The following is a 9,595-nucleotide window of genomic DNA, read 5'->3' as shown; positions in this document are numbered from 1 at the left end:
AGTAATTCACATTCATGTGCTCAGACTGTCTCTACTGCCGGCATGACAGGCAGTAAATTGAGGATTTGATCTGTTTAGAAGCTCAGGCCTGCAGTCTGTCACATCAAAGTCAAGCCAATGTACGCTTCATTGTCATCTCCGCTATATACAGTACAGTATCTAGAGATGAGATGATGAGGCTCCAGTTACATTCAGTGCAATCCCCCCCCCCCCCAAAGAAATAATAATATAAGAAGAGTGAAAAAATAAATATACACTTTAAGACTTGGAGGTAAATGTATTAATAACAATTTACAATTTGAATGATTTAAAGTGACCTTGAAGTGATTTAAAGTGACCAGCGTAGCAGCTTGTAAACATGAGCAGAGTTCTTGAGTGTAAGGATTGTCCATAGAGCAGCATCTGCATTACAAAGGCAGTGGTATGTGGAGTGCAATAGAGTTAGGTAACGGTTTGTGTGGGTGTGGGTGGTGGGGGGGAGTGGGAGAGCCGGTAGTGAGTTCAAGAGTCTGATGGCTTGTGGGAAAAAGCTACTTCGCAGCCTGGAGGATTGGGCCCCAATGCTGCGATAGCGTCGGCCAGACGGGAGGAGAGAAAAGAGTGCGTGTGAGGGAGAGAGATGTTCCAGTGATCTTGGCAGCTGCTTTAACAATCCGTTGTAGCTGGATGAGCTTGCCGAACCACACGGAGATGCAGCTGGTCAGAACACTCTCTATGGTGCTCCTGTAGAACACGGTGAGGATGGGAAGAGGAAGGCTGGCCCGCTTCAGGCGTCTCAGGAAGTGGAGGCGCTGCTAGGCTATTTTGGTGATGGAGGTGGTGTTGGTGGTCTCGCTGCACCAGAACGCCAGCTGCTCAAACTCATCTCTGTACGCCGACTCGTCGTCGTTGCTGATGAGCGAACCTGATGATGTGGTTGGAGCTGTGTAGAGCAGTGCAGTGTCAGGACAGCGAACAACAGCGGGGTGAGAACACAGCCTCGAGGAGCTCCTGTTCTCAGTCTGATGGTGCTGGAGATGTTGTCGCCGATTCTGTAGAGCTGTCTCGGTTTTACTGACCTGCTGGGAGGCAGATGTTCAATCTTCAATCTTAAGCAGAATATCCAGTGATGAGCAGCTTCTTTGTACTTCCCGTTTCACTGTTGTTTCTTCTCCCAGCAGATGACTTTCTTATTTTGGAATCATATAGTATATGTGAGGAAACCTGCTGTAAACTGCAGTCTGTGCACTTAATACACAATGAAAATATATATTTTATGTTATTAGAATAAGATGTGTAAAAGGACTTTGATGTGTGTGAGTGACTTCTATTGTTATATCATACACTGATTAGTTTTCTCTGAAATCTAAACAGAAGAAACAAAGAGGTATTTACCCTCCGCCTCTTCCTATAACTGTACAAATATTATATTTTATTATAACTGTCTTGTTAAACAGAATTCAGATGGTGGCGACAGTCTCACCCTGGCGGTTCAGCTCCTTTCCCTCGTCCATCAGGTCAGAGGTCATTTCACTGTCTTCCATAAACTGCTGGAAGCCCAGAAGATCAAGGCAGCGGGTCCTTAAACTGAAGAGAACATTGATTACGACACAGAATCACAAACATAATTACATACAGTACTGTGCAAAGCTTTCATCAATCAACAAAATGCAGTGAATGAACAAAAGAGAAATCTAAATCACGTCGCATTTTGAAGGAACTCAGCTGGTCGGTTGTTCCAAAGATCTTGGAGAACTAACCACAGATTTTCTGTGGATACAGGCTTCCTCAACCCCTTCTGTCTCTTCATGTAATCCCAGACACATTCGATGATGTTAAGATCAGAGCTCTGTGGGGGCCGTACCATCACTTCCAGTACTTCTTGTTCTTCTTTACACTGAAGATAGTTCCTAATGACTTTGGCTGTGTGTTTGGGGTCGTTGTCCTGCTGTAGAATACATTTGGGGTTAATAAACAATCATTAATCATTCATGAACTGAATTGAATGGAATGAATTGAACTGGAGATTGCTATACATGCATTTATTTCCTCACGCTTGGACTACTGTAACTCACTGTTGATGTATCTAAGCAAAGGTTCTCTGGATCGTCTGCAGGTTGTGCAAAACGCTGCCGCTAGGGTTTTGACAAAATCTGTATTCACATGTGACACCGTTGCTATCTCAGCTACACTGGCTTCCTGTTGAATTCAGAGGCCATTTTAAGATCCTGGTCTTGACTTTTAGATCAGAGATGTTGGCACCAGCCTACATCTCTGATCTGCTACAGCCCTATGTCCCTAGACTGTGGAACTCTCTCCCCCAAACCTTAAGAATTGTGGATGGAGTAGTTGTTTTTAAAAAAAACTGCTTTTGGTTAATTTTGCCTGTTTTAAATTGTCTGTTTGATATTGTCTGTTTTACCTTTCTATGACTGGTTATCTTATGTGCAGCACTTTATGACTCTGCCTAGAAAGGCGCTATATATATACAGTATATATATAATTTTATTTACTTATTTATTTTTCTGAACGCATTCTATGTTTACAGCGTTGTTGCATACCTGCCTAAACCTTTGGCACACTACTGTATATGCAACCGCTGTGTTCCTGCATTGTGTTCCTGCGATGAAAGGTAAAAAGAATGAAAGACCTCCAAGTAATTAACTTGCCCGCTCCAGTTCCTCTCCTACAGGGAATTGTAGAAAAGGGGAGAGGCCAAAGGGGTACCCCAAATTTAAAGGGTTGCACCAAAAAGGTGTAACAGCAGGTGTGTTACACAGTGTGGGTATTTACAGAGGTGTGAGCAGTCTGCAGCTTGTTGTGGTGGGAGATGGCCGAGTCCATGTGGATCAAACAGGGGAGGAGTGAGACGACAGGACAGCCTGCAGGAGGAAAACACCACAAAGTCACAAAACCTCCATCAAGTTGACTCCTCCATTATCTCCGGGTCAACATCTGGGTCACATGATATGTTGTTTAATAACACGTTGACTCACTGCACAACTCTGTAGTTTGTGTGCTTTAAGAAAAATAAGAGGAGACTTTAAGGTCTTTTGAAACAGTAAAAATGTTCGCCCTGTATATGAGGAGGAACATTCCCGAAAGAAACACGTGTACTTGTGTCTTCTCTTGGTTTACAGGGATGTGTTTCCTCACGCTTTCAGAACCCTTTCAAGTACCCTCACAGAGTGGAGTGTCTTTTAACATGATGAACTAGAGACTCACACAACCGCAGGTTACATCAAGCACTGCATGGACACTGTCTCCACGGAAAAGCCTGTCCTGCTCTACCCCAAACGTAAACCCTGGATGACGAGTAAGGTTCAGGCATTGTTAAAGGCATGCAACTCAACACACAAATCTGGGGACCAGGACATGTACAGCAGAGCAAGAGCAGACCTTAAATAAGGCATCAGAGCAGCAAAGCTGGACTATTCAAACAATCTATCAGACCACCTCTGTGATAACAACTCCAGAAAGGTATGGGAAGGCCTGAAACACATCACCAATTACAAAGGCAGTTGGACAAATATAGATAATATGGACATCTCATTAGCAGAGGAACATAAGCACTTCTTTGCCCGCTTCGAGAAAACTGCAGTCAACCCCACCATGCACGACGCCCTGCCCACAGCCTCCTCTGAGCACAGTCCCCACACATTTAGCCTCCAAGAACATGAGGTCGGCAATGTGTTCAGAGCAGAATATCAGAGGAAAGCAGCTGGCCCTGACGGAATACCTGGTAGATTGCTCAAAGCCTGCGCTGACCAGCTGGCTCCCATGTTCACCAGACTATTCAATCTCTCCCTGTCACATGCCACTGTCCCTCACTCTCTGAAATCTGCAACAATAGTCCCCAAGTCCACCACCATCAGTAGCCTCAGCGACTACAGACCCATCGCACTGACTCCAGTGATTGCACAGTGCTTCAAGAAGCTGCTCCTAAGGCACATAAAGGACTGCCTCCCACCCTACAAGGCAAAAAAGTCCACAGAGGATGCAATTTGCACCGCCCTTCACTCTCCTCTGCATCACCTGGAGTATCCTGGGAAATCAGTAAGGATGCTCTTTATTGAATTCAGCTCGGCCTTCAATACCATCATCCCAGACATTCGTATAGACAAGCTTTTAAACCTAGACCCAGACCATTTCATCTCCGCCGAAGTTATCTCGGAGAGAAGTAGAGCAAGTGTGTAAGTTCATCTCTGAATGTTTGTAAAGCGTTCCCATGTTAAGCTTAACAACCGATATATGGAGCGACTGCCTCTCGCTCTCCTGCTGCTACTTCAATCGTGAAACTGCTTAATGATCAGCTGATCGGCTTTTCTGTCACGAGTCCGTCTCTCTTCTTTGTTTTTGGCTCACTTTGCGCCAGAAAGAGTAAAACCAGCGGCTGAACAACAGCAGCACGTTTAACCTTGATAAGCTGTTGTTAGAATATATTTAATATTACTTTCTAGACCAGGATCGTTTTCTACGCAGCTGACGGCTGGTAACTGTGCAGGGGCGGATCTAGCAAAGTTTAGCCAGGGGGGCCGATAGGGCATGAACAGGGAAAAGGGGGGCACAAAGACATACCTTTCTTTCTTATTCTCATTTAAAATGTCTAGCTTTTAATAAATAATTATCTGAATCTTACACCCAAAGTTTTAATCTGATGTAAAATGTGTAGAAGTCCATTACTGTATATAGTAACTGTTAAGTCTAATATACCCTAGTAAGCTATAGTACTTTTTCCTTTGGGAAAGTACCATCTGTGAATCCTGCAATTCTGTTGAAGAAAGATGTTTAAGCTATTTACTTATTCTTGAAAAATTATTTGTTTCTGTGCATTTTGTTTTCATCCTGCATCAAATTAAAGTTGATTACATCGATTAAGCATCATGAGGTGGAGGGTGGTTCCCTATTTTTTCTTTTTTTTTTTTTTTGCTGGGAGTTTGCAACCCTATTAGTTAGGTTGCTTAATATTTATGCTAAGTACTCTACCAGAATAGGGAGGATGGAGTAGGTTTAAGTTTATTAGATTGATCAGTGTTGCTGAACTATGAAATATTTTGGGTGCAGTGTATTTTTTTCCCCACACACAGGTATAATGCAGAATAGCTTTAGTGTTGTTGTTTATTTAAACTTGAGTATGAACTTATACAAAATGCAGCGAGATATTAAAAAACAGTTTTATTGATTAAGAAACACACAATATCGGATTCATATGGGTATCGGCTGATATCCAAATTTATGATATCAGTATCGGACATAAAAAAGTGGTATCGTGCCATCTCTACCCTAAACACCAAGGAAACAAAGGAAGAGGTCAGCGTACCACACGCCATCCCTGTGTGGTACGCTGGTTGCACAACAGCTGGCAAGAAGATTATGTGCAATGTCTTATGTGCAATGTCTTATGTGCAATATCTCACTCTTTCCATGCTCTGTGCAATATTTTTGGCTCATGTGCAATATTTTGGTCTCATTGGAATCACCACCCCCACCCTAAATGACCATGGCCCCTCCACCCTTATTTTATTTATTATATTATATAACTGCCCTTGTATACAACCACACAATGTTTCAATGTTTCCTACGCACACACCATGTATATAGTTCACTCACACATATATGGATACATATATATTGCTTTTTATTTATTTATTTGTTTCCCCCTCATTGTATATTGTTTTCCCTTCTTTACTTTTCACCTTGTGGTCCAGCTACCCAGTTTCGCTGTGCAAGAAACTACACAATGACAATAAAACTCTAAGTCAATACCAGGTGCAAAGGAAGAAGATTGTGATGAAGCATGCCATCTGGTGGAGAGAGCAAGCATTACGAGGCAGTGAGCTGAACAAGAGGAGCTCAGCGGTCTGAATGAAGTGAGATCGTGTTTCAACAACGAAGCACTGAAACAAACGTCACATGTCACGTTTCCTTCATTGTAACACAACAAAGACTCAGCTGTGCAGCACTCCATCACACAGCAGCTTTAAACACTTTTAGAGGCTGTATAGAAATATGAAGCTCTGTGTCTGACGGTTTGTGTGTAAACTAGCGTCTGCCCTCTCAGGCTCACCTCGATGTACTGGTAGTTGTAGCCTCTCAGCCAACCGGATGACAATCAGCGAGAGGACGGGCCACGTGCTGAAGAAGGTGAAGAAGGTGCACTTGGACCAAACCACAGCCACGCTGAACAGAGTGAGGACGACGGAGAGGAGGCGGTAAAACCAAAGGTTCAGGAGGCACTCCTAGTACTACTCTGTGACACACACACACACACACACATACACAGGGCAGTGTTTACTCTTCGATGTCACTGCCACTAGCACCCAAAGGAAAACTGTAGCAGGACACCTGTGCAGGTGATCACAGCAGGAATCTGATTACAACCACCTACAGTCAGGATGTAGATGTATCTGCTGAGCCAGCCGGCTGGCTCTGACAACGGGAAGCTGTGGACGAATTGGTGGGTGGAGCTGTTCTCCTTCTTGGCCACATCATCCAGGTGGATGGCATGCTGCAAGAGGATCTACCACTGCACATCAGTACTGTTGTGTCTCAGCACGGTGTAGATCACCTGCACATGATGGGTTGAGACATGAGAGCATAAAAAAAAACACAAAGTTACTGCTAACATTAACCAATCCATGAGAGCGTGACAGCAGGTGACTTATTACCTTAAAACCCCTGAGGAGAAAACCAGTACTTTAAGAGTGCACAGGAAACAGAAGATTTCAGCTGTGTGCAGCCTGAGGAGGAAACTACGAGCACAGAGAGAAACCTCATCATCACCTCGTCATTATCTTCCTCTTCTTTTTTTGCTCTGTGGTGGAACGAGGACTATCTTTTCTCCTCTTCTTCTGCTGTTTACCTGAACCACCATCAAACAAAGCTCAGCTGACAGCAGTGATTACAAAGCTATTGAGTCATGTCTTTATCGCCTTTTGCATCGTGTGCCTTAGTTTGGTTGAAGTCTATGGTACCGTCACACTGGTGCTCTTTCAATGAACCATCACAATGAATAACACGTGTGACAAGCCAGCACAGCTGCTAGGAAACTAATACTCTCCCCACGTTTTACATACAGATCTTTCTCCTGTGTGATTTCACTGTTGCTTCTTGAGATTAAAAATATAAATAAAAAGCTTTTCTTTGCCACTTTGTGTCAGGTTTATATTATTGGATTGTCATTTATGCTTAGAAATATTTACTCATATATGCTTAGAGTTTTATAATCAATTGCATGTTGATAGAGGTTTGATCCTTAGCAGTCTGTAAAGACTCTGTGTGCCTTCCAGAGTGTTCTGGCATACACACTCACATCCTGCGGTCACGAGAAGAGGTTGTACCTTCTTTTATTGTTTTATGGTATAGCAAACAAGTATAAGTGTACTGTAAAATCTAATTGGTTCCCAGAACTAAAAAAAAAGTTGAGTAAAGCTTAGCTAAAAATGACTAAATTTGGACAACTTATTTATTTTGAGTACTCTGTACAGGCTCATTTGTTCCCTGAACTCTGTTTAACAGGTACCGCATCCGTATCTGCCAACGGAATGAGTCGCCACCAAAAAACCCCCCACAAAATTACTCTGGTAAAGAAAAAAAAATACACATCTCTCCATAACAAAATGGAGCCCGAAAGAAAAACGTTTCTGCTGTGTGGGATCATTTTGATCTTTTAACTGCAAATAAGGTAACTGTTTGTTTCAGTGTAATCTACCAGAATAGGAAAAACAGCAATTTGACTTGAAGTGTAAATTATTTATTTCATTTTATGCAGGATAAATGTTGCATCTGTTCTGCAGAGCTTTCTTACAAACAAAAACAAATCCTCAGTGTTACAGAGGCATTACAGAGCCAAACATGAAAATGAGGAGACAAACACACTGAGAATGAACACAGGTCGGCCTATACTGACACTGAACAGCTTTATCATCATTTTTTTTTATTAGTATGCGTTTTATTTTTCAAATCAAGCATCTAGGAAGACTGTTCTGGACCAAGCAGTCCTGAATTTTATTATAAAGGACTGCCAACCCCTTAGTATTGTGGAGAGTGTCAGAGAGAAAAATTCCAAGATCAGAGGATCCTTTAACGTACTGGGGGAATAGGAAGACATCTTATCAGAACCTTTTCCACCTGACTTTACAGCTTTTGTGTACCCCAGCTTCATCTGTGCCTGTGAGTTTTCCAAAGCTGGGGAAAAGGTGTAAAAAACAAACAAACAAAAAAAACAAAACAAAAAAAACACAATAGACTAAATGCAAAAAGATTGGATAAACTTATATTTCTGAATAGAAATTTATAATAAACTGAGTCGAATGGGTAATATTACATTCACAATACTTTCATCTTAATTTTCATTTAATGTGATTCACACTATATTTTAAAGATGTAAATGGCCTGTATTTGTATAGCACTTTACTAGTCCCTAAGGACCCCAAAGCGCTTTACACATCCAGTCATCCACCCATTCACACACTGGTGATGTCTACAATATTTGCAACATAAAAGATATAAAATGATTCCATAGAAAGTACAATACCTTACAGTGTATAAGTATGACTAGGTCATTGAATTGTTGTGAATTGTTGTGAGTCTCAAGTAAGTTGCCTACAATGATATTTAAGGTCCAGCAGGTGTCAGTATGGAGCAAAACAGCAAAACTGTGTCCACACAGTTTGGGGAATGTGCTGAAACGCTTCACGAGGCCTCATCTACCCATCACTACCAATTAGTATGCCAAATAACAACTTGGCCTATGGCATCAATTAGTGCACAACTATACAAAAAACATCAAGTTACAGTCAAAATCTATCAAAGTCATTCAAGCTGCGCTCAAGCTGCGATCAACAGAAAGTTTTGCCTCATGCTCACCCTACCTTTCTGCTCACCAACATCAGGTGCAGTGAACAGGTGAGTGCAACCACATTTATCATCTACCACACCCATGAGGCACGCCCCACACCTGTGCACCAATACAGTGAGTCCATTTAAACCAACCCACTTAGTCAAAAAAGAGCAACTCATATGGCTCCTACATTACTTATATAATCAAGATAAAATACTTTTCCACTCGATAAAGGTTAACGTGAGGGTTCGTGGTGGTTAGGGACAAATGCAATCACATGGCAAGATGCTGTAAACGGACCAAACTTCAGTCAGGAGCACAACTGAGATAATCCATCCACAATACGAGGTTAGTCATTAATATACAGCAACAACATGGGAATAGAGCAGCTGTGATAGAATACAGCATTAATGAATCAATGGTACAGAAGTGGAGGACGCAAGAAGAATGAGTTGAATAAAGTTTGATTTATCTGACTGCTTTGTTTCGCTTAATGTGCCTTATAATCCCGTGCACCTTATGGTCCGAAAAATACATATTTGGCTTTTTTATTTGGCACACTGCAGTTTAATGTTGCAAAGCACCTCTTTTTAACTTCAGTGGATATTATAAATGGTTATGCTCAGGATATGTCAGCCCATTTCTACTGGAAATGCATTTGGGTTAAACTTTCAGCAAGGAATTTGCATTTGCACTGTTAAATTTTGATATAGCTTTAATGCATCAAAAAAAAACAGCTGCTTGTTTAAGTGAAAATAAATGGATGGGTTTTTT

At 41.9% G+C, this 9,595-nt stretch overlaps 1 protein-coding gene across 1 annotated transcript; it reads right to left on the bottom strand.

The window, feature by feature from the left end:
• Positions 1-687: 687 nt before the first annotated feature.
• Positions 688-6,770, bottom strand: LOC134631724 (G-protein coupled receptor-associated protein LMBRD2B-like). The gene is made up of 10 exons (XM_063480281.1): positions 6,763-6,770; positions 6,648-6,657; positions 6,368-6,487; positions 6,275-6,324; positions 6,047-6,159; positions 2,773-2,861; positions 1,740-1,927; positions 1,463-1,566; positions 1,059-1,168; positions 688-922 (listed from the first exon to the last, which is right to left on the bottom strand). Exons 1-9 carry the CDS (start codon positions 6,768-6,770, stop codon positions 1,077-1,079), a joined length of 774 nt encoding a protein of 257 aa, XP_063336351.1. The 3' UTR covers positions 688-922; positions 1,059-1,076.
• Positions 6,771-9,595: the final 2,825 nt, after the last annotated feature.

Source organism: Pelmatolapia mariae, linkage group LG7 (genome assembly GCF_036321145.2).
Source record: "Pelmatolapia mariae isolate MD_Pm_ZW linkage group LG7, Pm_UMD_F_2, whole genome shotgun sequence".
NCBI classification, from domain to species: domain Eukaryota; kingdom Metazoa; phylum Chordata; class Actinopteri; order Cichliformes; family Cichlidae; genus Pelmatolapia; species Pelmatolapia mariae.
Note: the sequence above shows the minus strand (reverse complement) of the source record. Positions and strands in the feature narration are given on the sequence as shown.